At 40.5% G+C, this 27,819-nt stretch overlaps 1 protein-coding gene across 5 annotated transcripts in view; it reads right to left on the bottom strand.

The window, feature by feature from the left end:
- The window catches only part of LOC115905384 (sorbin and SH3 domain-containing protein 1-like), a 158,587-nt gene that overhangs the window by 24,177 nt on the left and 106,591 nt on the right, over window positions 1-27,819 (bottom strand). For 2 of the 5 annotated variants that reach the window (XM_030951627.1, XM_030951628.1), the window contains exons 1-4: window positions 5,946-6,219; window positions 5,278-5,379; window positions 3,881-3,930; window positions 940-1,115 (exon numbers count right to left, since the gene is read on the bottom strand). In XM_030951627.1, coding sequence (XP_030807487.1) covers window positions 940-1,115; window positions 3,881-3,930; window positions 5,278-5,379; window positions 5,946-6,062 — 445 coding nt within the window. In that variant the 5' untranslated portion in view covers window positions 6,063-6,219. Of the gene's footprint in view, window positions 1-939; window positions 1,116-3,880; window positions 3,931-5,277; window positions 5,380-5,945; window positions 6,220-12,040; window positions 12,156-14,069; window positions 14,194-14,307; window positions 14,356-18,156; window positions 18,220-18,543; window positions 18,619-19,751; window positions 19,816-20,584; window positions 20,761-21,912; window positions 21,943-24,047; window positions 24,190-27,110; window positions 27,483-27,819 lie in introns of those variants that run through there. The other 3 variants (XM_030951624.1, XM_030951625.1, XM_030951626.1) reach the window with 3 other exon arrangements.

Here is a 27,819-nt window from a genome sequence, read left to right as displayed (position 1 = left end):
AGCATAGACTGCAGTTTTTAGGTCTGCTTCCGATTTGAGTTCAAATTCAAATGTCAAAATAACCATTCAGCTTCAATTGCAGTTTGGGGAACTGTTTGAACAGATTTTTTTGTTCAGATCCAGTTTGACTCCCTGCCCTACAGGCCTGACAAAATGCTGAAAAACAGCTGGAAGATGGAGACAGAGAGACCTTTTTGGTATGATGTACTATTTTTAGGGAGAGCAGTTCAGAAACCCAGCACATTCCTTCTCCAGTCCTCTCCCCATCTCAAGCCATTTTTAGGTTGAAGTTGGCTCAGAGATACATTCCCCAGTACAATTCCCTGATGGGAGTCATGCTCTTCTTTGTCTCTTTTAGAGAGTCTGCAGCAGGGGGAGAGAAGAGGAGGAGATTGGTCTCTTCTGGCTCACATTCCTGGAGCCTGCAGGGCTAGTTCAGGCAGCAATTGCTGGTTCAGTGTCAGTGCATTCTCTGCACAGCCCTGGCAGGCAGGAGGCTGTGCAGCACAGGGCACCAGCTACACCAGGGTAGCCAGGCCAGCAGACTGGTGTGGCCTGCTGAGATACTGCTGTGGGAAGAACAGAAAAGCCAGGGAAGGGCTCTAGAATGGCAAGGCAGTGGGAGCAGATGGATAGCAAGGCCAGCCTAAGCAGCCTTGAGGAAGAACATGAGGGTATGGGCTGTGGCTGAGGTGCTGAATGGAGGGAGCTGATCTCTCTTGAGAAGAGGAACCTGGATCAGTTAAAGGCATCATTAAAAATATTGGCCATTGTGGTCTGAGAGAAAAAAGGAGGGAACATCGGGGATGGCAAAGTGGAAGGATAGCATAAATCTCAATTGGTTTGAATAGGACTCTAAACCTTGCAACAGCTTGCCCACATCACCTGGCTTTTGACACTTGGCAGAACAGAGAAGAGGTTAGTGTTCTAACCACCCACCTTTTGTGGAAGCAGAACTCGAAGGTCGCTTGAGACCACTCAGCCCCTGGAATGGGATATCTCCACCTTCCAGCACACTCTTGTAAATCTGCCTTTCATTCTCCAAGGCAGCAGGGTCCCCCACAGCTAGCTCTGACTCCCTCTTCACTGCATGGTAGTTAGGTGAATAAGTGGAGCTGGAATACACAACAAAAAGGAAAGGGACATCAGGAGGTGACACCTGTTTGCTGAGAGCTTAATGTAAATTAAGAGATAACCACACTTGTAAACACAGAATAGACTGTGCATGAAGAACTGATGCTGATGAAGAGGTTACGAATATATTGCAATAGTGTTCTGCCTTTGGCACTACCAAAGCATCCTCCACTTGAGGGAACTCCCCACTCTTAGTCCCGCAGAAAACAGGCAGCAGGAAAGCACTCCTCTGTTTTACAGATGAGACAACAGTCACAGAGCTGATGCATGATTTCTTTGCAGACACAATGAAATTCACTGGCTAGCTGGAAGTACACAAAACCTTCCAGCTTCCAGTTCTCTCTCCCTAAACACTAGCCATGCCTGTCCCATTCTTAGAAAGCACAGCTGCTCAGGGGGTCATCTCACCCAGTTCAGCCTCCCAGTCAACACTACAGCTCAAGATTCCCTGACCAGTTTCTGAAGCCTGTCAGTGAGGGACTGTGCAGAGAAGCAATAGTAAAGGGATATAGATTTAATAGTGTTTTAATTGCCAGTGGAATTTCCAGATGCACACAATCCTGTTCAGCTTTGCCAGAGGCTTCCACTACAGGGAATAAAAAATCCTGGACTTTAGGTATACCATGCATATATATAAACAGAATGATGTTAAAATTAGTACAATTTTAATTTCTTAGGTTTTTAAAGGATGGAAATTTATTGCAAATCCCTTTTTCTAGTCATGAACCTAAGCACAAGTATGCTCATACATCTGATTTCTAGATTTCCCTGTTTTCTCTCCAAAAGAATAACTGACAATGCCGTGGTATCAATTGCCTTTCCAGGTACAAAAAACTTACTAAGCAATCAGGCAGACTGTTTTCCTAAAAGTTAAGCTAAACTGATACCAGTTCTTGTGCTCAACCAGGCTCTTCAGAATAAGATGGAGTCTCACACAAAGCTATTCTGAGGCCAAAGCACGACTGCTGGAAAATTTGAAAAAATAAAAATATACAGATTTTCCAATTAATAGAAATATTTGACATCCTGATGTCCAAGAGTGATTCAAATTTATGAGAACTTGGAAATGTTTGTGGTTATATCTGTTTGTTGTGGACAAATTTGTACATGTATCTGTTTAGTTTGGATAGATGCTGTACTTCTGGGGTAAAGAGAAAGCCTTAAACACATCAGAGGACTGGCTATGGAGGTGGAATTACACAACGTCTGGATCACAAAGATGACTTTAGTTTCCGGACAAGGAAAACCAGGTCATATGCCGTCTCAAAAATTATTTTCTAGAGGAAAAGCTCATGAAAAGCACCATGAAAGAGAAAGGGAATACTGTCAGTTTTTCAACCTAGATAATGCCCAAACAGACCATAGCTACAAAGCTATTGTTTATCAGGGATATCTCTTTGACAAAGAGTGCATCTCTTTGGCAGGTACCTGAGGAAACCCAGCCACTTGCTGCAGGGAATAATGATTACCCTGAGGTTAGTTGTTAGCCTAGTGGTTAAAAAACAAAGGGTTAAACCAATCCTCCTTTGGGACTAAACCTGGGGGAGATAGAGGAGGCATTTGGTGAATCTCTTTACTAGCTGCTCCCTTATTCAAGCCAGCAAGCAGTACTGGTTTGGAGCCCAAGCAGCCTGCAAGGGCCGGGAAAAACGTGCAACCCCACTGGGCCTCACTCTTGTGCCCCGTTCCCAGCATACTCAGCTTGCTTCCTCTCCACTGGCATTCCTGAATGCTTTGTGTGGCACAGATAGTGCAGCCATGAACAGAAACCCTACCAATTGCTTGCAAACATATGATATTTTTGCTAATCTCTGGGATTTCCATTTATTTTATTGTTCTCTTCCTACCAAAATGAAACAGTTGCAGTGGTTGTGTGGGTTTGCCAGCAGAATGAACACAGACAGAAGGAAACTTTGTTGAAAGAAGTACAAGAGACCTCTAAGGCCCCCAGAGGGGCAGTGAACACACATGATATTAATAGACATCTGGAGGAGAAACTGCCTTTTTTAACAAACCATCCTCATAGAGGGGATCACTGTGCCTATGGACATGGAGCATTCAGTAAAATTACAAGGAGCAGTAGGCTCACAGTAGGGGCTGGCTCTGTGGCTCAAATAACTCAGGATAACTCAAGTAACACAGCTCAGCATTTTGCTCTGGATGTGTGCTCTTCTTCTAAAACAAATCAACTCCATGTACAACTCATTTACACAGAATACACTGTTCATTACATATTCTGCTGAAAAAGCAGTGCCCAATAGATCTTTGAAAAGTATTGTTACTCCTACCACTGTTCCCTTCCTGTAGGCTGGAAAATTACTGCCTTTCATCAACTGCATCCATCTGATCTGGTGCATGCAACGTGGAATTTCTAGCAGCAGGCAATCTATCACGCATGTGTAACAAACAATTTTTGTGTATTCCACACAATAATGTTACTTGCATGAAGATACAGTCAATTTGCAAAATTGATCAGATGAAGTTAAAGGTCTGTTGATTTTTTTAAAGCCACTGCCTAGCACAATCTTAGACAATGCAATCGGTCATATAATCACTTCAAAACACATTCTGGATCAAAAAGCAGACAGTGCACCAGGACTCACCTAAAGCACACATATAATTCTTATGGTACATGCATTTGTCTATATCCATCCCCCAAAAAGCCAAAGCATTTCCAACATCCAACACCCTGTCCTACATGACCTCAGATTTAAAAGAGACATCAACAAGCAATTGAAAAACTTACTAGGAAGAATGGTCTGTGGAAGTTTCCAGAGGAGTAACACCTGCTGTATTCTGCAAAAGTCCAAACAAAGGAGTCATCAATATGCACTTACACGTGAGGAGAAAGAAAAAGGCTTGCTTAAGTAATTTTTCATCTATTACTTCAATATTAGCCTATAGGAGACATTGAGGTTTAAATCTAAATGCAATTTAAGCTGTCAATGTCTTTGCAGAAAAGCAACAATTTTCGTGAGTTCCTTCAGGGCAGTGACAGGTTTTTAGCACAGCCGATGCCTTTTCACAGTGCCTATTCTTTTGTCTGCAAATGAGTCATTGTGAATAAAGCCAAAAGCAAGAAGAGATAACCAGCTGGGCCATGACCAGGAGACACATGCTCATAATTATTTCCCCAAGCTTTCCCCCAACCGGTCACTGCCCGCCTTTGCTTTAAAGGTGTATTACATTTCTGCAGCACAATACATTCCTCAGCATTCAAAAAATATCAAAGCTCTAAAAAGAAAAGCGATGTTTCAGTTCAGTTTCCTTACTTAAGGGAAGCAATGCCAGCTGCACAGGTTCAATAGCAAAAGCCAGTTCTTAGCCTCTTGCTTTAAATCCATCTAACGCTTCTTAGATATGTTATTTAAAAATTGAAGGCAATTTTAGAAGCAATTCTCTATTTGGTGTCCCCTCATCTATGTGAGGATTTCTATCTAGGAAGAAAAAGCAAATCTTGGGTTTGAAAAAGCAGCTTTTCCAAGTCCTGGTGAAATGCCGCAGCTTCAAAAAAATCAGCAACAGGAAAAAAAAGAAAAAAATGGCGTGCTACCAATTAATCTATCATTTCATGATTCGAGTGCTGCAGACCCTCCAAGCAGCAGCAGCAGCTGACCTGCCCTAGAAGGCCAAGGCAAGGTGCAGCATAAGGAAAATTGTGTAAAATCTCTCAGGAATATCCAAAATCTTGGGTAGGCGTGAGCTCCTAGCAGAGAGCGGGGCTTGTAGGAAGGGAGAGTAGATGGCAACACGCTTGAAAGGCACAAGATGATGACGTGACACGCCAACCAAGAATTTTAAGCTGATTGCTGCTGCTGCCTATTCATGTGAAAAATAGAGAGGTTTTTTTTTTGCAGACACTGAACTCTAAACCTGAAATGGGGACTGGGATGGGGGTGGGGGCAGCTGAATGCAGATGTGGTGGTGGGGTGAGAGACAAAATCACTGTATCTGAAATGGATTTCAAGCTGGATTCTCAGCATCACATTCTATTATTTCTGACAGCAACACAGCAAGCCATGCAGTCAGAATGCTCAGAACCATTATTTATCCCAACCTCATTTAATAATCATCCAGCAGTGAATAGATTAGAGCAGAGAGTTTGGAAACGGGGATTGGCAGCATGAAAAGAATAGGAAATACCTTCTGTGGCTTTTTATGTGGTGCTTTATAAAGCTTCTCCATTTTTTCTAAATCTGCCTCTAACTCAGTCTGGTAGAGGTAGAGGTCTTTTTCTAGATCACTCTGGTTAAAGAAGGAGAAGAAGAATGGGAAAACAATGCTTAGGGTTAGGGGAAACCAAAGGAATGTTAATTTTGAAAAAAAAAGAGAGCCTTTTTAATCGAAAAAGAGGAAGGTGGTATGGACAATACACAGAAAATCACTAGCAACTAATCATGTTTCAATCATTATAGAGGAAACAGTTTTAGGCAATTAACATTAAAATCAAGAGATGCACAGGCCTGCTAGAATCTATTTCTACAAACCATAAAGTTATAAAACCCACCTGTAAAGAAAAAAAAAGATACTGTAATAATACGCAATATGCTGTTAGTACAATTATCATTGCACGTCAAGATAGCAAAACAACCACTCTAAATTATGGCTGATTATGATTTCAGAATTGTTTATTAAATCAATTTTCTAGCTACTTAATTGTTAGGCTAATGAGCTCAAGCCCAATTAAAAAAGAAAATCACTCACAAGCACACAAAACCCAAGCAATGCTACAAGAAAAAAAAAAAGAAAACCACATACACACATATATACGCGCTAGACGCTGTAGTGCAACATACGTGAGACACAATTACCTTTCTATCCTCTCTAGTAAGGATAGAGCAATCTCCAGGAGTATAATCCCAAATCTTTTTTGGAGGCTGATGGAAAGCAGAGGAAGGAAATGAGGAAATGAAGATAAGGAAAGACATCACAGAGAATATGGAAATTGGATTAGAACAGAGGGGAAATACAATAGGGAATTTGCATCAACACTGAAAAGAAACTATAAAATAACAACAAACCACAACAGAGAAAGAGAAGAGAAAAAGGGATAAATCTGCTATAGCATAAATATCAAGAAATCATGGGGGGCAAAAGGGAACATACATGCAGTGTGGAAGGGGCTGTTTTCAGTAATGTTTTCAGAAATTTTTTTTTGCAAGGTGCTCTACGGGATTTTGGACTCTCTAGAGGGTGCCCACAGCTGTTGGTTAAAGCATTCTTAAAAAAAAACAAAAAAAACAACAAAACAAAAAGGGGGGGAGAACCACACAGCCATAAAAAGCATTTGTTTTGCTCATTCTCCTTTTCAAAAGGAAAGGGTAAACCAAGGGCCTTTGATAAAGAAAAGGGAAAATCTTTCTCACTTCCATCAGTGTATGAATACATACCATGTGAACAAATGGCTGATTTTCCCATGGTGGCATTGTGGGGCAATGAGAATGCAGAGTTGTTATTTTTTATTTCACTGGTTTGGGGGCTGTTTGTGGGGATTTTTGGTGGACAGAGTGGGACGCAAGAAAGCTTGGGAACTAGCTATTTCAAATTCATCCTACAGCTGAAAGGGTTGATTTCAAAATGGATTTTTTTTCCTGTTTGGATGAACATATTAGTATCAGGCAGGATTATTCAGAGTAAAAGACTGGACTGGACTCCCATTACTGGAGTGAGCAAAGCTACAAAAAGCATGTTCTTTGGGCTATGGCAACAAAGCTCAGAAAAGGCTCGCCAGCTACAAAAGTCTTGAGTTGGCATCCTGAAGTCGAGTGCCTGACACCAACACACTATTTCTGGAGTTCCACATTCAGGAACTGTCATAGCTCCTGGGGACCATGGCTGCATGGCTTCGGAACTGAAGCAAACTCAAGGCAGGCCTTATAAGAGAGCAGCACTTGACAAAAGTGCCCTGAGCAAGGTGGAGAACTTGTCACCAGAACAGATGGTCTGCTGAACATGAGACAGATTGCCCTGAGATACCCTCTTCTGGAATAAGGCCAGGACTGCATGACTAAAAGCACAAATCCACACTGCTAAAGAATGGGTATACCCCCAGACACAGCAAGGACCAAGGGCATAAATGCTTTTCTTTCTTTGACACATTTTCCATTAACTCACACTAACTCAAAGGACCACAGAGATGACAAACTTCCACTCACTGCAAAAGCAGATGGCTATTAATTACATGGCAACAAAGATAAACAGGTTTCTTCTCACTGTGGAAACCTTAAACCATGACAAGTTGTGAGGAGTTAAATCCTTACATTGACAATACTTAGAAGCCTCATCAAAGTGAGATTCATCTGACTTTTACTGCCTAAACATTAGGAGGTCTCATCTCAAACACTGCTGAAAGTCCTTTAGCTTAGGACGGAAGGTCCATAGCTATAAAAAATAGTTTTCTATGAAAGTCTGGACTACCTAACCACAGCACATCCTTGCTTTCCAGCAAAAATTATACTATTTTTATGATGCGATCAGACTGAGCACACACCTCCAGGTAACTACATTCTGTGCAGAGGAACTTTGCCACTTCTGCCAGAACAAAGACTCGATTTAAAGGAAACCTGCTCTCTGGATCCATGTGCAGCTGCCTTTGAAGTCAGTACTGAACCTTAAAAAATACTTCTGTTTTGTTGTACACACATGGAATCTCAGCAGCACTCAAAATTTGTGTGCATGGGCATTTGACTACTGACCTCAAGGGGAAATGAGAAATGAGAAACCATCACTCTGTCTGAATACGTGTGAAAGGCTGATACTGACCGACCCTCTGTTGCAGTAAGAGTAGCTTATTAAACAGTATTTAATAACTAAATTAATAGTGTTTAATCAGTAAGAACCAGGCCATAAAATGCTTTAAAGTCACATTTTTCCCAGTAGCCATGACCACTGATGTGTTCCCTCCATCAAAATGTTCTTTGTTTGATTGAATCATTAAGCTTTAGTTCATCTTTTCCAGAGGGGAAATTAAGGCTTTTTTTTTTTTTGGTCTCCACACATAGCAACACAGGTCCATTTGAGAAGAAAGAACACTGTTCTCAGACTCCTTTGGTTTCAGGGAAGGGCAAGGGCTGTTCAACACAGGCTAGTGCCCTAGTGCCCCCCATTTTATGCAATGGGCAGCTACATGCATAAGGAAATAAGCAGGAAACAAGGTCATGATCTGTTTATGGAGAGCTGGAAATTGCTGACCTACAGTTTATAAGCCAGGGACAGGAATAAATATTTCTCCTTGACTTAAAGCTATCTATCAGCCATCCTAAATCTTGTTAGGCAGAAGGAGAATAAGGGCTTTGAATAAGGACTTTGAATAATGACAGCAGGGTATTATCTCTAACATTAACAACAAAAATGCAGTTTGAACTATGGTGTGTGAAAAAATATTACCTTGTTGATACATAATACTGGAAGGTGGGGAATGTTTGTAAATGGCTTCAAAACACTAAAAGTGGCCACAGAACAGCTGCTTTATGTTAGTACCAGGATGACACTATGTACAATCACATCTTTAAATGAGTAAGGCAGCTGTTTCAGATTTAGGGCCTAGGAAAGAGATGTGACAATCATAAAAAAAAAAAATTAAAAAAAGGCAGGTTGACTTCATTGGTCATTGCAACTATCAAACTTACCGGTTTCCCAAACTCCAATTCCGAAAAGAATTTATACCAAGGTTCATTCTTTAAATCTATCTCTTCTGGGCTTATATCCCGAGTCTAAAGGAATTGGTGATAGGGGAATGGAAGAAAGAGAAGGATAACATTATGCAAAGAATACACGGAAAGGGACTGTTAGAGATGCAGATCCCGTGGCTTCCATTTTAAAATGTAGATATTTAGCCTTATAATTTGGTATTTGTATTGCATGTTTCTCATAAAGGCCATGAACTGCTTTGAAAACATCAGTTAAACCCAATAGCATCATTGGGACAAACATGAATATGAATGAATTGCAGTCTACAGGTCAGGAGACCCACAAAGAGAGAGAGATTATGCAGCTTGCCCAGAGTCACAGGGAGACTCAATGGAAGAGCAGAGAGTCCAGCAGTCTGTCAGTCTTCCTGTCAGACACTTTTATCAAGTCAAAAGCTGCATATACTTTAATATTATTATTTTAAAGCTTCATTTTGTTAAAAAAAGAGAGACTCAGTAAGACCTGAATCAAATACTGCATCTTTAACAGCACATGAACATGTGAGAAACCCTGTTCTATACACTGCAAACAGAGTGAAAGGTGGTTTTCTAAATCATACAAGACACATGTCAGAGAGAGCGCACCCTAAGACCTCTGAAAGGATGGATAGAGCGACAATATTACATGTTTCTTCACAAATAAATGTTAGAATATCAGACAAAACTACAATGAAGGAAAATCGACAGGACAGAAAACAGTACAGCTGAAAAGGAAATTCCCTTTCATTCATACCATCTGTCTTAATGAAACAAAAAAATCTGAAATAGTTGTAGCTGTTTGAAAACACTGCTGGGGAGGTAAGAGAATAAAAGTCCATTGCTAAAGCTTCTGAGGTACCACTCACCAAAAGTGTGGGATAAAAGATATCTAGCTAATTCTTGCATTTCAGTATATCTAGTCAAAGGCACAGTGGATCTCTGTGCATTAAAAATATACACACATTATGTCTGTTGTGCAGGTATGATCCCAAGTGCTCCATCACAAGGAAGAAGGAGCCCCACAGATGCACAATGTCCTCATGGAAATAATTTTGTGATGGGGTTACTGAGGCAGTTGACAAATGTGCTGGACTTGGATGTCCCAGATTCTGCCACAGCCATTAGCATCACAAAAAAAAGCTCTAGGAAAAGAGCTCAGGATTGATGCTGAGTGAGAGGCAATGCAAGATAAATAGTTACATCATGTTTAATGCCTGATGGCCTGGAGAATGATTTGGCTACTTCTTAAAGGCACAAAGGAATCAATACGTCTCTTTTTTATTTACTGCAATCCAACTAAAAGCACTCATCTCATATAACTGCGTTTACATTAAAACCAAGTCCAATGCCATCAACAGCAGGCTATTCATAGCTCTGAAATGGTTTTGGATTGGGATTCTGATAGTCACAGCTGTGGGTGTGATTACCAGGTGATATTCACAAATCTCCTGCACCTCTCTGAAAGATGCAGTCACTAACCACTATAGTACTGTTATATTTAATGAGACTGATGGAGACTGTGAAGCTACTATTCCAACACCTTTTTTCTTCTCTGGTCTATGGCTTCAAATTAAAGCTCATAAAATAACATTGGAAGTAACATAGCTATCACTTTCATCTTGGTTTTGATGAGCTCTGTACGTAAAATGTTTTTCAGTTATGCTGATGATGGTTCTGCTTGTGGCTTTTAGACTCTGATTCCACAGCTCAGTTCAGCACCTGATGAAGTCTGAACATGTAAACAGTGCCACTGGTGATGACAGACCTTTTGCAAATGCTTAAGTACACAGATGAAGCTGGCCTTTTGCCACAAGTTTTAATCTTGTCTGTTTACCGTGAGACAAAATTGATGTTTAAGTCAGCAGAAATCTGGCTCCAGGATGGACTGCAGGAATGGAGGTGTCATACCATGTTCAAACCACTCCTCACTGGCACTTCTCTAATGGGCTGAGCCAACACCCAGTGGTATCAAGAGGGAGTCATCCACCACCAATTGCAATAGGCACTAGGATCATGCTCCCATCAGGAGCAACTTTGTTGAAGTCAATGAAGGGACACAGGTGTGAAAAGAAGTTGGTTGCAGCATCTTCAAAAAGTGATCGACCTTGATTACACTTGGAAGGAAAAAAGAAAACCCACCAAAATACTAAGGAGAAGCATCAGGTCCCACATCAGACTTGATTGTTACATTTCTATTGATTTAAATTGCTATTCACTCTTGTGTAAAATCCTAGGCAGGTTTTTCAGGAGTATTCCTTTATCTATTCCATGCACGGATCAATGTCTGAGCTGTTAAGGTACTAAGTCCAGCTTACATGTTGGAAACTCACATGCAATTAGCAATTCTAATCGAATCCTTCAAATTAATGCTTTATAGAACAATTATATCTTTATGCACTATCTTTGTACACTACTAACAACATTCAGTATTTTGTAGCAGTTACAGTGTCACACTTGCACCACAGAAGGACACCTTTAGTGATCTGTGCTGATTTATACTGGACTGGCTGATGAGGTTAGCATCATCTCTCTGCCTGTCCCTTGTCAAGTATTCTCAACCAAGGCTGAAGAAAGAGACTTTTTCATGCCCCTGGCTGTCACAATTCACATCACCGCTTACTAATTCAGACTGAAATTGGAAACAGCTCACTTAATATGCCAAGTTACATTCCTCCATCGCTGGAGAGCTCACATTGAGTCGTGCCACCTCTGCCACAGAAGTGGTGAGATCCAGCTGAGGAAAAAAGCAACCCAGGGAAAATGGCCATATCCTAATTTACCTCAGAGGCATCCACTGAGGCACACTAAAGGCACTCTGAAAACTAGTTCAGTGTTTAAAGCATCAGATGAACATAGAAACTGAACCTGCCTTCTCTGTTGCATAATGCCTTCAACCCTCCTGCATCAGCTAATGCTGTGCCCTAGAAAAAGTACAGCTGGCAAAACAGCTGCGGAACAGGTCACAGTGTCAAACATGGATTAAAAACTAGGGTTAGTGATCCATACTTAACACGGAAAACAACACGTCCAGAAGGAAAGAAGCCTCTCAATCCAACCTGGATCTTGCTTTAGAGAGAACAAAAGTGTTAGGAAGTTATGCAGAACAGTTTTCAAAAAACATCACACGAGCACTGCAATGTCAGCATAAGGAATCCCATCCAAATAGAACCACACAAGCATTTAGAGAGTATTTCATAATCACAGGATAAAGCCACAAACTAGGATAAATCAAACGTTACCATCTTTTCGTTGTTCAGAACAGAGGACTTCCCTGGCTGATAGTCATAAATGCTCCTGGGTTCTGCACGGTATTTTCTGGTGTCCACCTTCTTGTCTGGAGGCTCCCAGTCAGTCCTGAGGAAAGAAAGATAAATTACCCCAAAATACTGTGGTTTCTGTGGAGATTAACTGATACTTTACCCTATTAATTATGGTTTAATCAGGGTACTTTTTTTAACCTAGGAAAGGAGACTGTTACAAAAGGAACAGTTCAGATAGGGCTCCAGACAGGTATTGGTTTATCAATCACAGGCAGAGTTGGAAATAGCTCAGCTGCTGAAACAATTGGAGTGCAGGGGGGTTATTCTAAGAACTTTCAGTAAACTTCCAGACTTCTAAATCTTTCCCCATTGGAAACACCTTAATGAGAGGCTTCAACTAAGATCACAAACATAAACAAGTCCAAACTTTTAGCAGAACTCAGATTAAATTGCTTTTCCTAAACTTCTGCCTTTTAGCCACATCACTGATTACCTGATTACCACTGCTCTGGATTCTGAGGGCACTCTGGATTCCAAGAGGAGGTTTTTTTTCTAGACACATGAATGAATTATCTCAGGCTCTATTATAATATGGCTAAGAACAGTCCATTGACTATCCAAACCACTATAATTTTGTGCAGTGCCTATACCAACACAGCTGAAACAACAACAGTCACAAAGCATTCAGGGTCCATATGCTACAAGGTCCTGCTTGTCCCAAAATTGATATAATCAGACACCTAATGTAGAATAACAAATGCTCTCCAAAAAGCTGAGAAATCAGCCCTTTTAGGATGATAAACGAATTCTGATTTTGCTCTTGGCATGTTTTCTTTGATTGGCAATGTGTATGTGGATTCATCTCACCCAGAATTCATCAAACTAAACTGAGGCATGTGTGCAAAACTGCTGCTCCAGGTTTCCTCTCCCTTACCCTTCTGGTCTGATTAGGATGGAAACAAACCACTGAGCTGCCTAAACTCTCTCCACTGGCTGAGAAGAGACAAAGACAATCCATTTAATTTTTTTTCCTTTCTAAAGTAAGGCAAGATGACAGCCAAAATGATTGGCATATAAACAGTGCACAAATTTTAACAAGGATGATCTTTCCTGTCCAGACTAACTTGATTACTTAAGACTCCAAACACAAAGAAAATTCTGGTGAGGCACTGGTTTGCTACTAGATCATAGGAAGCATTAATTATGGTAATCCTTTCACTTGCAAGAATTTTCTCAGAGGATAAATACACTATGTCTTCAATTTCTGCATAAGGAAGACACTTTCTATCAGTAAACTTTGTCTCCTAATCCAGTGACCTGAGATACTTACTAAAGCAGATATGTCAAATTACAGCTTTGCTCATAGGAGGCAGCAAATGGAAAACACTAAGAGCATGTAGAAGGTGGTAAAGGAGGGAGGAACAGTTCAAGAACTGGGAAAGTTCAGCAGGACATAAAATACTCTTTGCTCATTCTGCTTTCCCTTCATTTGTACATGCATTCCTTACTGTTACAAAAAGGTTTAAAAAAACCAGGAGGGAAGTCAGCCTGAAGATCAGAAATTACACTGCTGACTAGAACCTACCTCAAGAAAGTTCATATGGGTAAGACTCCTCAGAGATGGAAAATGTAACTAAGTTCTTACAATTATCACAACTTGCTTGTATTCTGAGGTACCTTTACAGAGTCACACTGAGCCAAGAGTTTCCACTGTGCCTATGTGGTAGGCACTGTATAAGCATGACACCCAACTCTTGACCCAGAAGGAGACTATGCAACAGACTGTGTGATGCCTGATGGAAAAGACAGACAGAATGGGGGACTGGGCTGTGACAATGAAGGAGTCCACTGCCACCTAGTAAAAGACTCAGAGTAAAAACTACATATCCAACTGCCAAAAAGTTTAACTGGAGTTGTGGACCTAAGGCTTCCACTTTTAACCCCTTCCCATTGACAGTTTTCAGGTATTCTTCCAGAGCTGATCTATATACAGCTTAGTTCAGATCACCTTTCTGGGCTTGACTTCAGTGATGAAGCACGGTTTGGCAGTGGCAGAGTGGCAGACCTCTTCACAACCTTCTCAGAATCTATATTGTCCATCTCACTCTTGGAGCGGGGAACTTGGGTTCTGCCTGTAGGAGAAATCACATATAGGAATATTGGTGAACTGGATAGGAGGCCAATAAATACATGCTTTACATGCCCTTTCTTTTTGACAGATTAAACAAGAAATGTGAATTACTTACTGTCCTCGGAATAGGAATAACGAGGAGAGAATGAATCAGAATCTTCATCTGAAAGACAAAAGCATTTTGCGAATGAGTTGAAAAAGCCCCAGAGAAAAACCACCAGAGACCCTTTAATTTCTTCTACTAATGCATTCACCATAATTTGAGTGATATGCCCCATACTTACCACAGGGTCCTAAAGAATAAAATTCCAATGAGGTTAAAATTGCATTTGAAAATAATTCCTAGATTAGATATAAATATTAATATACTATTTACACTAATACTTTTCTCCAGGCTCTCAAAGTTCTTTAGAAAATAACCCCTTTTTATCATAAAACTCTTCTACAGCAAGGGTTATAGATCCACTTTATCAAAAGCTGAGAGATAAATAGAGGATCCAAAGTCCATAGTATATGATTAAAACAATTCATTAGGTACTAAACATAATAATACAGCTGAGGAGCCCTGCTGACAATCACATATGGTTCTTGTATTTAGAATATTCTGTATATTCTTGTATCAGAATATTCTGTGATTCTGTGACTGCACCATTTGCATTGCCTTCCTTTGGATGCTATTAGATAGCACAAAGGAAGGCAATGAAGATGGTGAAGAGTCTAGAGGTGAAGCTACACGAGGAGCAGCTGAGGTCACTTGGTCTGTTCAGCCTGGACAAGAGGAGACTGAGGAGAGACCTCACTGCAGTTACAGCTTCCTCTGAGGGGAAGAGAATGGGCAGACACTGATCTCTGCTCTGGGGTGACAGTGACAGGACCCCAGAGAATGGCCTGAAGTTGTCGGGGGGGTTTGGGTTGCACACTAGGAAAAGGTTCTTCACCCAGAGGGTGGTCAGGTGCTGGAACAGGGTCCCCAGGGAAGTGGTGACAGCACCTGACTCAGCCTGACAGAGTTCAGAAAGTATTTGGACAATGCTTTCAGGCACATGGCGTGACTCTAAGGTGTGTCCTGTGCAGGGTCAGGAGCTGGACTTTGATGATCCTTGCAGGTCCCTTCCAACTCAGAATACTCTGTGATTCTGTGACTGCAAAGAGAATTGTGAGCCAAAGTATTACTAATATCTCTGCAAAGAAACTACTCAATGTGACAGAGAAAAAGACAAAAACAAAGAAGATGAAGCTAGAATCAACTGGATTAAAAAAAAAATTTAAGAAAGTGTTATGTGAATTTAGTCATGACAATCAACAGCTTGAAACAACTTCTAAAGTTTCTCTGATGAAGGACATTGATCAGATGCTACAGCCAATCTCATCTGCTGGAAAAAAACAATTTGGCTAACACAGATGACCTGAAGTTGCACTCAAGCCTTCATTAAGCCTTTCAGGAAGGCTCAGGGTAGTCTAAACCTCTAACCTATCTGCTTTAGTTCTCTTGGTGAATGAATTAGAAGGTTAAAGATCCAAAATGATGGTTATTGTGTCTTTGGATGTCCATCATAACCTTCAGGTTAAGAAGGCCAACTCCCATTTTTAAACCTTACTGATGAAAACCAAATACCCATATTACACTGAACTGTTGACAAAAATGACTGGTATTCTTAAATACAAGTTTGATTTACTCAGACAGAAAAATATTTGCTAAATCGCAAAACTCAGTAGTTCCTACAAGTACAGATAAACGAATGTCTAAAACAACTTTCACGGCTATTCACCTCTAATCATCTTCTTTAGTGCTGTTAAAAAATAAAAGATAATTATACTTACTTACTTGAAGAGAAATATCAACATTCATTATAGCTTGTCATTCAAACAAGAAAAACCATACAATAAAAATTCACTTCAGATAATGGCTATTTTCCTATTTCTTATATTCTAATATCTACAATAATGAGGAGAATAGCTATGTTTTGTCTCTGAGTATCTTATGAAGAAGAGTGTCTACATTTATTTTCTTTTTGTACAAGAAATACAGAAACAGAAATCTGGAGTGGTTTGATAACACTAGAGAGTAAATCAGAATTGAGCATTAAAACAACATCATCTGTTTCTCAAAGCTTCATTCTATCCATGGGACTCTACATCTCAAAGCAGGTTATCACAAGTTTGTAACTTCAAAATCTGATTCCTTTAAAGAAGAGAAGCTGTTTCCCTTTAGGTGGTAGAGAATCTGCAGGGTTGGATTTAATTTCATGGATTGGACATATTCTGTATGGTTTCAGAAACACTGAATATATTTTTGAAGGGAGCCCAGATCTTGATGTTTCTAGGAGATCTTACACATCAATCCATTCTGACATTAATTGTATGAAAGTGAGGCTCCAATTCATCTCTGTATAAACATTGCCACTGATTATGGATCTTTGAGTGTTTTCTAAACATGAAACATGTCCTTCAACCCCTCCAACTCTTCTACATCATCAAATACTTTGTATTTCTTATCAAGAAAAGAATCCAAGCAAATATTAGAGAAATGTTTCCCAATATATTGAGAATAAAAATTAGTGTTTAGTCCAATAAAATCTCAACCATATAAACCAGCAAATTACTTTCATATGCACATTTCTAAGTGCATAGGAGACATTTATGGGAGAACAGACTCTTTAATATATTGTCATCATGGAGTTTGAAAACTATGTTAGCCTAGAGGAGTAAAATGGATTTTCAAACCTCATTATGAACAAGGAAATATTCTCTGTAAAATGCTTTTATCCATTAATTACTGAAACAGTGTCTCTCATACCCATACCAACATACCATTCTGCCAAGAGAAAATCACTTAACCTGCATTACAATTTCCAAGACAGGGCTCTTCACCTAATATATTTCACTAAGAAATTATTAAGTATCTTAGATACCTGTATGACACTTCATCCACATTCATTTTAACAGTGAAATACATCTTACATTTCCTTGCCTTCTTTGAGTATCTCAGCTCATACTACATGCTTTCTTCTTACACAATACCCACCAGATGTTTAATACAAATATTGAATAAAATGGTTAATTAATAGTCTCACCAGGGCTGCCTTGAGGCACAGGCTAAGTAGGCAAGTTCCTAGATTGCGGGACCTAAACTGTCACCAAAGCGCCAAGCCAACAAGGCTGTCACCAACAACTTCCCAATCAGGAAATGTCTGAACATCCAACATCTGCAGCAGATTCCAGTGTTTCTCATATATAAATATTTTGCACAGTCACACATTTATCACTGCAACAGGTGCTGTTTCACCATCCCTGAAATATGACTGCTAAGTATTCTGATTTGAATATGAAGTTTAAAGGAATCTGCTGAGCACATGAAGAGATAAGGTAAAGACAGTGTTATTTCAAGTTACAAGATGTGCTGATGAATCCAAACTCTGTCCTTGCCTAGATATGCCGAGTGCACCTAAGACCAGCCCTGAACCTATGCTATCAAGTTATTTTTATTTTAAAAGACTACACTAAGGGACTGATCCAAAACCCACTGAAGCAAGTAGCCTTTTCACTAATATGCTTCAGTGACATTCTGGGTCTGGCCCTAATGCTATGTTAATGTTAAAAACCAAAAGCAAATAATTAATAAAAATTATTGATTTGGAAGGGCTGGGGGGAGAAATCTCAGTTAAACCCATCTTTAAACATAAAGTCAGCAACCTAGACATGTTAAATAATCACTGCACACGCAACTGAACAGTGCAGAAAACCAAGCAAACCCCGAGTTTGCAGCATTAGTCAAATACTAGTTACAAAGCCAGAGGAGCACTGCAAAGCCAAAAAGGCATCATACAGTCAAGGCAATGCTTAGAGTGCAGCAAATCATTATGAGGCAGCATAAAGCTCAGCAACTAGAAAAAACTCCAGGAAGAAAATAAATTGATAAGGCAGCATTTGCGCAGAAAAAATAGATATGGACCTTAATTATTACCTTCAGAGATAGGACTAGGAGTAGACGCAGGAAACTGGTATGTAGGAGAATAAGGATTGTCTTCTGCAGCAGAGAAAAGCAGTGGATTTTGAGACTATCCACAGTGAAGTGGAGGTTCTGCTTCATTCCCCAACTTCTATCACCATATGATTTTATTCCCTACTTTAATAACACTAGGGTAAATGGTATCATACTTTAAAAGAGATTAACGGATTAGCAAAGATTTAGTTATTTTATGCATCACACACAAGAAGGTATACTGGGCATAACTGAATTTCCAGGCAGTGTAACAGAAAACTAGAACCTGAATCTAGTTATTATTAGGGCACTATAGTACAGTTAACTCAAAGCACAAGACAACAGATACTCTGACTAAACTTCTGGTACCTTCAGTTTTTTGCTGGATTTCAGGAAGTTCAGGAAATGTGTAGGTAGGGCAATAAGGGTTTTCTTCAGGATTGTCTAAGGAGAGGAACATGATTTGCAAAAAAGAACAGAGAGGACAGATTTTAAGGGGAAGAAGGGCGATCCAAGAATCCATTCAAGCTGACTACAGTCCCTCTTGTGCTGATGTTCTAGCATGACACAACCTAGAAAGCCTCTTTGTTCATTGCTGCCTTGCATGTCTGGGCCTTGGGAGAGATCCTGGAAGCCAAGGGGACTGAACTCATTCTCATCCATCTGAGCATGGGCTTTAGCTGAGCTAAAGAACCTCTGTTAGGAGCAGCAGGATTAGGAAATAGTTCAACTCCTCCTCATCCCGTCCACCACAGCACAGCATTTATCTAGGCATAAAGCTCATCAGGACAGCACCTGCAACAGCAAATACAGCTCCAGTGTTGCATGCTCTGCATTTGGTTCCAGAAGCACAGATCTGAGCTGTGCTTGCCTGCGTGTCAGGCTGTTCAGAGGGTTCAGCTTGCAAGTGCTACTGCAGCCATTTCTCACACAGAAAAATGTGAATGTATCAGCAGTCAGGCATAGAAGTGCCCCAAGGTGGGAATCCCCTGAGAGTTCACCACTGTGAAGTTTGTAAGTGCTCACCACAATTCTAGGTTTTCAAGGGAGAAAGAGTAGGTTTTGAAAAAGCAGAATTCAGATTCTGAACTCACCAAAAAATTAATGGAAACCCTTCCACTGGTTTCAGTGAACTTCAAATCCTGCTTTGTTGTGCAGGTACTAAAGTTTAGCAGTGTAAAAAGTTTCCTCTTATGCACAGAGAAGTTTCAGAGATAACCTACTGTATTTTAAGAGTGTGTAAATTGGGTTAGTTGGTAAAACTGGAGTTCAGGGATCTATTTTCCCTTAGTATGGAATTATTATCAGCTTTTCTGGTCTCAAATAGTATAGTTGATTTCATGAGGGCACTGCAGTTCACCCTTCAGAACAGCTCAGACCTTCCTTTGGACTCCATTGTTCTCCTACCTTCGACTTCAAAATTTCAAATACATTGGTTGAGTTCCATGGTGCAGAGCACACACTAACTAAAATTAAATGCTTTTATTCAACATCCAGTAAAATTCTTCATATGGATGAAACAAAATGTCATCAAGACGGTCTTTTAAAGGAAATAAAAACCATCTGTGCTACAGTACCTCTATTTAGCTTGTGGATCTGTTTGAACATCGTCTTGTACCAGTCCTTCGATCTGTCTGTATTCTGTTGGAAAAATAAATATACATAGAAATAATCAACATTGACTCTACCAGCCTTTCAAAGTTATCACAAATCTTCCAGCAATGAAAAAAAATTACACTCTATGTGAAAGCTGCATCATATGAATATCCTGAAATATTAATTATTTCACTCAGATATATCATCTCATGTGACATTTCATTCAAGTAAGTAATAATGTAAAAGCTTTGCAGAGGCAGGGTGTAACCTCTCTAGAACTGTAGATTGTACGAAATATTTTGTATATTAATCTGGTTTGACATCCAAACTTAAAAAACTTCCCTTTTAGTCATATGTTTTAGTCATATGTACCAATTTCCTAAGTATTCAGTGGACAGTTAGAAACATTGAGTGTTTAAGTCATTCCAGAAATTAGTTGTAAGAGTAGGTCAATAATTCCTTTCATAAATTCCCCTGAACACTGAATGAATGTAATCACATATAAAAGAGGTATCTGCCTCTAAGATGGCTAAATTGAGACAAAACTCCCCTTCCGCTGCTAGATGGGAAGGAAACAGAGGAGCAGAAAACATTATTTTCAAATATTATAAGAAACACTAATTTTTAATTTTCTTTTTCCTGAAGCAGCTGAAATAGGTCATAGATAGCAAATGGAATAATTCATCTTAAATTATATTGGAATTAGAATTCTATCTTCTCTTAAATCTCTGCAGCTTTAGTGAGTTGCCTCAGTGCTAAGGTAGGCAGAATGTAGCCCAGGCTTTGTGCACCAACCACATGCTCAGTGTTTTACCCTCAGTGGAATTCCAATGTCATCGACAGAGGTATCAGCCATGTAGGGAGGGCTCCTCACAGTGCTTCTCTTCTCCTCCACTGCCCTCTTCTCACTTGGCACAGCCTCCTGAGCCGGCTTGTCCCGCAGAAGTGCTGAATCAACTCTGTCAGAAACTAATCTGTCTGGCACTGAATCTGGAAATGACAATGGGGGATTTTTATCTCATCCCAGCATTTCACAACATGACCATATTGGGCTCTTTTAAGGCAAAAATTCTAGCAAGTAGTTGATGAGACAGACTGTCACTGCTGGTTGTGATTAGCAGCTACACTGAAGGAAATCTCCCAAGAAAATGCTCAATGCCAGCAAAAGCAGACGAGCATCTCTCAGGCAGTTACCATCACACATCTCATGACAGTCTCAGCTGTCATATAAGACAATAATTTTGGTTTCAACAATTGTTTCTTTTGACTAATTAATAACTCTACAATGTCAGTCTTCATCAAAAAGCACCTGTAATACAGTCTCCTGTACATCTTTTTCTGCCAATTGCAACCTAAATGTGGTAGTGGTGCACTACTTTTTAACAGATTGCATTCACCTGTCTGACAGTTCCATTTGTTGCAGATGGTATATGATGTTTCCAATTCATTTCCATGCCCTAATCAGAGTATGTAAGCAAGAAATGTTGTTTAAGCATACATATGACATGATTGCACAGGAGTCTGCATAAAGATGGAGGTAAATAACTAATTTCTTCAGATTGCCTTGCTTCCAAATTGGAATTCCTTGACACTGCCCAACTGACACACAGAGGTAGCAGCAGGCATCACCAAAGGACTTCAGATTGTTCTGATGCTCTGCAGGGCTGCAGCACAGAAATCCTTTTCTACACGGATTTCCTGCAGAGGAAACACCTGCGATTTCAGTCTGCCTCATCAAGACTTTTGCAAATCCTATAATTTTTACATCACTTCATGCACTGAAGAGAGAAAGATATGTTTATTCACATGCACATCACCATCCTGCCCAAAGCCATTAAATGTGTAGAAATCTGATAGGGTCAGACAGTGGAGGAAAGGCTCGTGCATAGCAATGCATTGATCTGTTGGTACCATGAGCAAACACAATTCTGCCCTGCAAAACTCAGAACGAAAGGATTTTTGTTTAAAAGCTCGGTAAATTTTATGACTTAGGACAAACAGATGAGTAATTTAGGTGTTTGGTATATTTCTTTGCAGTTCCTGGGCAGTGTGTTTGCTAAAGGCACCCCACAAGCTATCAAAGCAGCAGCTTTGCTCCAGCAGAGGCAGCAGCTGGAGGGTAGCAGACCTTTCACATCATACCTGCCAGGCTACTAAGCCTTTTTTGCTGTTCTGTGGTAAAGGAAGAAACAAAACAAAAAGAAATACAGGACAAATGTGTGAGACATAAACAGCAAGTGCTCTGGTGCTGCATTTCTGACAGGCAAGAAATACACTGTAGAATGATAGCAGTTGCTGGAGAGAATCTGTTTTCAAATACCCTGCCAAAGTGACAGCCCATGGTCCCTTGTCCACGCAGCAGCCTCGTGGGATAGCATAAACCTCATGATGCAGTGACCAATACATTTGCAAAGAGCACTTGTATTTAAATTTTCATTTTTTTCTTAACATCAGAATAAACATCAGAATATTTAAAGAATAAAACATTGGACAGGAGACAATTTGAAAACCAGTAAAAATTCACATAGTCAAGGAACTTGATAACTAACCCTGTTACCATTATCATGAAGTACATTTAGAAATAATACTGCTGTAGCATTTCAAAGGGATATAGGAAAGGCTAAAGTCATTGTTGGTGCTTGCTGGGTCTCATCACATATTACTGAGCCACAGATTCAATGACTTGTGCACAGACACAGCTTGAAGGCTTTGGTTCTTGAAACAGTCCCCTTGGTTAGAGGCTTTTCATTAACCAGTTCCTAGACTGGAGTATCTGTGGTATCTCAGCAGTTTTCACCACCCTAAAGTTAGTGCTTCCTAAAAGGATGTCCAAATGACTTATCCAAATCACAGGGGAATAAACCAAGAATGCTTAGCACTCTGTTCTCTGCTTTTTTTTATTCCATAGCAATTAACTCTTTTCTTTAAAGCATGAAAGCCATTTAAAGAGAATAAAATATTTTACTGACATAAAAAGCACAAACAGTTTTGAAAACTCATACTGTTAGAGCACAGATTAAAAGACTTTAATACATTAAACACACCTGTTATATATTTATGATAAACCATGCCATGCAATGCCTGAACAGGAAATATCTGTGCTTTGGGGTGGCATAGAACACTTGCCAAGCAAGTCTGCCATAGTAACAAACCTCCAGGTGTGTGCTGTTTTCTAGAGGAACACACCTTCACCACATATTTGTACTAAGTGGATCATCTCAGCAAGGAAGACTGGTATTTCTCCTTGGTGTAGCTCCCTCACCAATACCTCTGAACTTGGATCTTTAGCCCCAGCCCTCTGCTCTGCTGACCACTGATGGCAAGCTGCTCCTGCAGATAATGTTCACCCAATAGCTACCCACATAGGAAAAAAAGCCCTACATGCACTGGGTAAAAGGAAGGGTCAGCACTCTGAGCCTTTGAAAAGGTAAGCCACAGCAATAGTGGGTAGATTCCTGGAGCTTCCCACGTCCACTAGAAATCAAGGCAAACTGGACTGCATCTCTGTGGCCTGCTATAAGCTATGGCCTTTAGTGCTGCACAATGAAATGGGAAGCTGTGGTAATGCCAGCCATCAGGAGAACTAAAAAGGAGGAGCAAAGTTTCCCTCTAAATCCAGAGGTAAAGAGATAGAACTATCTATTCAGCTTGTGTGAGAAAGGTGTTGATTCCTGGGAGTTCTCAAACAAGGCTGTTTTGCTCATTTGCAAATCCAGAGCTCAAGGATTACTGCAATACGAGTTTGAGTTGATCCAGTTACAGGCAGAGGAAAAAATTACCAAGATCAAACTTGTGGGCAAGTAGATTATTTACTATTGAGTAAATTCTGCTATAAATTCAGAGGTCAAATCTCTTCCACAGTAATAGAAAATACAGCTGCCTTTACACTGCAGTAGCTGAGAAGTAGCACATCACCTTTTCAAGCTATCAAGCTACCTTTTTTCTACAGACAGATATACAGGAGCATACAATCCTTTCCACCATGACAAGACACCTGACAGCTGTTACCTTGCAATAGCTTATTCATATGTCCACAGCCCAGTTAAAAACCTCTCCCCAGCCTCGAAGAGCTTCTGACCCACAGGTTTTAATTAGAAAAAACTTACTGCTCTCACTTGCCTGTTTTATGTTCCAGTCACTAAGACTATTTTGAGGCAACTTTGTTAGTTCTTAGTAATCTGGACCCAATTATCAACAGCACACACATTCTCCAGTTCTTTGTAGCATAACAGTTTGCTCATTTTGAGCCAAAATTATCTATATGCAAGTCTCCTTACCTCGATTGTGCTGCAACAGGACAATGGTGGGATTGACGATTGTGGTAGAAGGATAGGCAGAGGCAGACTTGCTGATGGAAGTGATGGAGGTTGGATAGTCAGTGCCAGGCTGAGGCACTTCATTTAGCACAGGACCTGGGTCCTGGAAAGAGGAGCAACACATGATTAGCAGCATGCCAGTGGTGCTACACTGGGAAAATCTGGGGAAAACCCCAACAATTTAGGCTGAACAAGAAGCATAATCACAGCAAATTTTAGTAAAAAAGGCATAAGCACAAGTATTACCCTGCTCCTTGTAAATACCCTGCTCATTGTTAATGAAATTAGTTTGCTAAGGCAGTACTATAGTTATTTGGTGTTGAGTTTCACAACTCCAACCCCAAAGGAGGGCACTAAGTTCATCTAGCAGACACTTTGGAGCAAACACTAGGTGTCAGAAATGAGCAAATCTAATTTGGGGAGTGGGGAAGATGCAGACATCTTTCCCCTGATACATCCACACACAAACATTTGTTCCAAGAGTATTCCTTTCATAGCAAGTCAGACATGCAAAACTCATGCAATTCTGGAATGAAACAGTATTACTGCAGCTGGTTTGGTAAGAAAAGTCTAAGGAATTAAGTTAGCCCTGTCACTTAGGAGACAATGTGATACCTACCTGACTAAAGTAATGACATAAAAAGGCCCCAAAACCGACAGAGGGTAACAAGTAGGACTGTAGTAAGGAAGATGGATTTGCTGCTGGAGCACAGAGAAGGCTGCTCTTGCTCTCCTAAAGCATCCAGCTCCATTATTTGCTTATTTCAAACCCACCTATAATATCACCACTGCTCAGGCTGCTCTGTAGAAATACAGGCTGTGTCTGCAGGGAGACTTTGAAACCTAGCTCACCTTTGAAAAGCCTCAGTCCATGGATATTGGACTTCTGGTGGTGGTAAGGTGGCTAAAATAAAGAAGAGATGATGACTAAAGACTGTGTGTGCATCAGCTTACACTGAGATTTTTCAAAGCCTCTTAAGGAATTTGGACACACAATTACCCTTAATGGGGACTGAGCATCCAAACAAAGAGAATATGCGACAGCAAACCAAATTCCTGCATTCCTGCTGCTCCACTGTTGGACTCAAATGCTGCAAGCCACTGATCTGTAAAATCAGCTGAGCATTCAAGGGTATTTTCATCATTATTAAAAAAACCTCTGAATATGCCCAGAATATTGCTCCAGAAAAATCCCTACTTCCAGCTTTTCTGGCTAAGTGCAACTGCGAGTCAGTGCCCTTCATTCACACCAGCATCAGACGAAAGGACTTACAGCACCAGGCAGGGACTGAACAGGGGCCAAAGTGAGGCCTGGCACCAGAGCTCAAAGATAAATCATAGTGACAACTGCAAGCACCTACAGCCTCTCCAGCCTGGAGGGGAAATGAGGAAGAACAATCTTATTCTGTTGGATAAAGGTGATCTTGCTTCGAGCAGCAGCTGGTCAGGCCATAGACACTTAATGGGAACAGAAAATAACCAATGGTCTTCAGGAACAGATGTCCCCTAGAGAGAGACCAGCCTCACTTTGCTGACTGCAATAATATTCCAAACAATGCAATTAGCAAAAAGGAGGAAGAGTCAGGGAAAAGTGTGGGAATTGGCTTTGAGCTTCACTTTGATAACTGAAATACAAATAAGAATCCCTCAAAGAAGAGGGATGCTGGATCAGGATAGGCTTAGCAGCCCCAGTGAAGTCACCAAAGAGGGTGAACAAAGACCAAAGACCATTTAAATCATTGTGGAAAACAGCTCAGTGACTACATGCCTGAAGTAAGCATGTCCAAAAATGTTTCAACTCTCATCTTGAGAAAATCAGGTACAGCAAAATTTCAACTGCTCCTCTATGATTTGGATGCCTCCTGATTTTTTTTTTTTCTGGAATCTGCAGATAGACTCCATTAAAAAAAAACAAACCACAAAACGTTCAAAAAACCCCTACAAAACACAAACGAACAAAGAACACCAAAAAAACAAAAACCAAAACACCAGATCCAAACTTGCATTCATTGCTCTCTGCAATAAAAACCCTACCAATTTTAATAAAAATAGAAAGGCCAATGCTGAGAACTTTTGAAAAGATCGTCCTTGGTTGTTTTTTACTTTCCCCCAGCCCACTTGCCTGTTTGCTAGATCCCTATAGAGTCAAAGGGCAGAGTAAGTATCATCATGAGAGAATGCATTTTCTGCTGAACTTCTACCTTGTCGCCATAAGCAAGCATAAAAAAAGTTGGCCATAAGCACAAGGAGGTACTTTTTGCCTCTTCTGCAATTTTAACTGAGAGCCACTTTTCCTCCTTGTCCTTGAGGACTTTTTAAAAAGGTGATGAGCTTAAAGAGAAACAAAATCTAACTCAAGAAGAACACAGTAAATTCCAAGTTGCAGCTCTTGTGGACTGAATTATTAAAATTTTTCAAAGACAAGCAATTGCAAAATGAAGAAACACTCTCTGCCTAATCTATTGCATAGCACCTCCATGCCTGGAGGACTCAGTACAGTAACTGATCTTATAACTTGTAGGTCATTGGATACTGGCAGCAATCTTACACTGATTTTATCAGGGATTTGTGTGGAGACCATATGGTCTTGTGGCTCCAACTGGAACAGAAAGCCAGCCCTAACCTTTAACTGGCGTGCTGTTGCTGCTTTAAATGTTATTCAAACACAATTAAGGATGCTATAAAAAGAGCCTGAAAAGATCAGTTAGTTGCAGCTATTCAGTTTATGCAGAATTCATTATTCTGAGCAAATCCTGTGAAGACTCAAGGTGTACATCACCCAGCAGAATGGGCGTAAAGGGAGACAGCCAAACGTTGCAAGAAGTCAAAAGAAAGTTCAAAGCTGCACAAGGCAGGCAAACTGCATGCACTAGTACAGGATGCAAACATGGTTTCAGTTGTCATGCTGCTGGCAGGGAGTGAGTCATCACTCCTCCCTCAAGTTTAGTATTGCAAGGAGAAAGTAATTTTAATCCAGGGATACAAATTTAGGAAAAGGGCGAGGAGGGTACTTGGCAAGCTTACTGTATGTGAGATGACTCCAGTGATTTCAGGCTTCAAGCCCCTGTGCAAAGCCCCCGTGACTGGAGGGACAAGTGAAGGTGGTGATGAGAAGAATGGCAGTTTCGGGTAAACAGAGGGTAATGTGCCAGATGTGGAGGGTGCTTGGTTATGGTGGGAGCCCCTCTGGAGATGTGGGGGAATGAAATCGTCTAGAGTTGGAAAAGTCAAGGGTGAGCCAGGAGGAACAATCTCAGGGAGTATGGAGCCTTGCCCGAAAGGAACCAGAGGCGGTGGTGGAGTGCTGGAACTGCCTTCTTGTTGTCTGTCTGGATTAACCTGAAGGAGGGGGACTACTATAACTCCAGGCTGAGCTGAGGTGGTGGCAGTGGCATCCTGTTGGAAACAAGGTGTTGTTATGCACTGGGGGAGATTGTTACTTTAGTCTAATGCAGCCATATCATGTCATGCAAGGAATGTACCCAAAATGATACAAAGATCATCTTTCCTTAAGGAGACATACTTCTTCAGGCTTGCAGCCCTGGCCTCTATGAACACAATGTTTTTTCACAAAAATATTTATTTCCCCTCACTACCCCTCTTCTCCAGTTCTTTGTAGTAAGGCTAATTCAAACAAAGAACAGTGCAGCATTCACCATCACTTGAGAAGCTCTAACCATTATACATTACAGAGCTTGTTTCTTTTACATGTCCCTAAAATAGAAAGATCCTC

The sequence above is a fragment of the Camarhynchus parvulus genome, chromosome 6 (genome assembly GCF_901933205.1).
Source record: "Camarhynchus parvulus chromosome 6, STF_HiC, whole genome shotgun sequence".
Classification (NCBI taxonomy): Eukaryota; Metazoa; Chordata; class Aves; order Passeriformes; family Thraupidae; genus Camarhynchus; species Camarhynchus parvulus.
The sequence above is the reverse complement of the archived record's forward strand: the minus strand, read 5'-3'. Positions and strand labels throughout refer to the sequence as shown.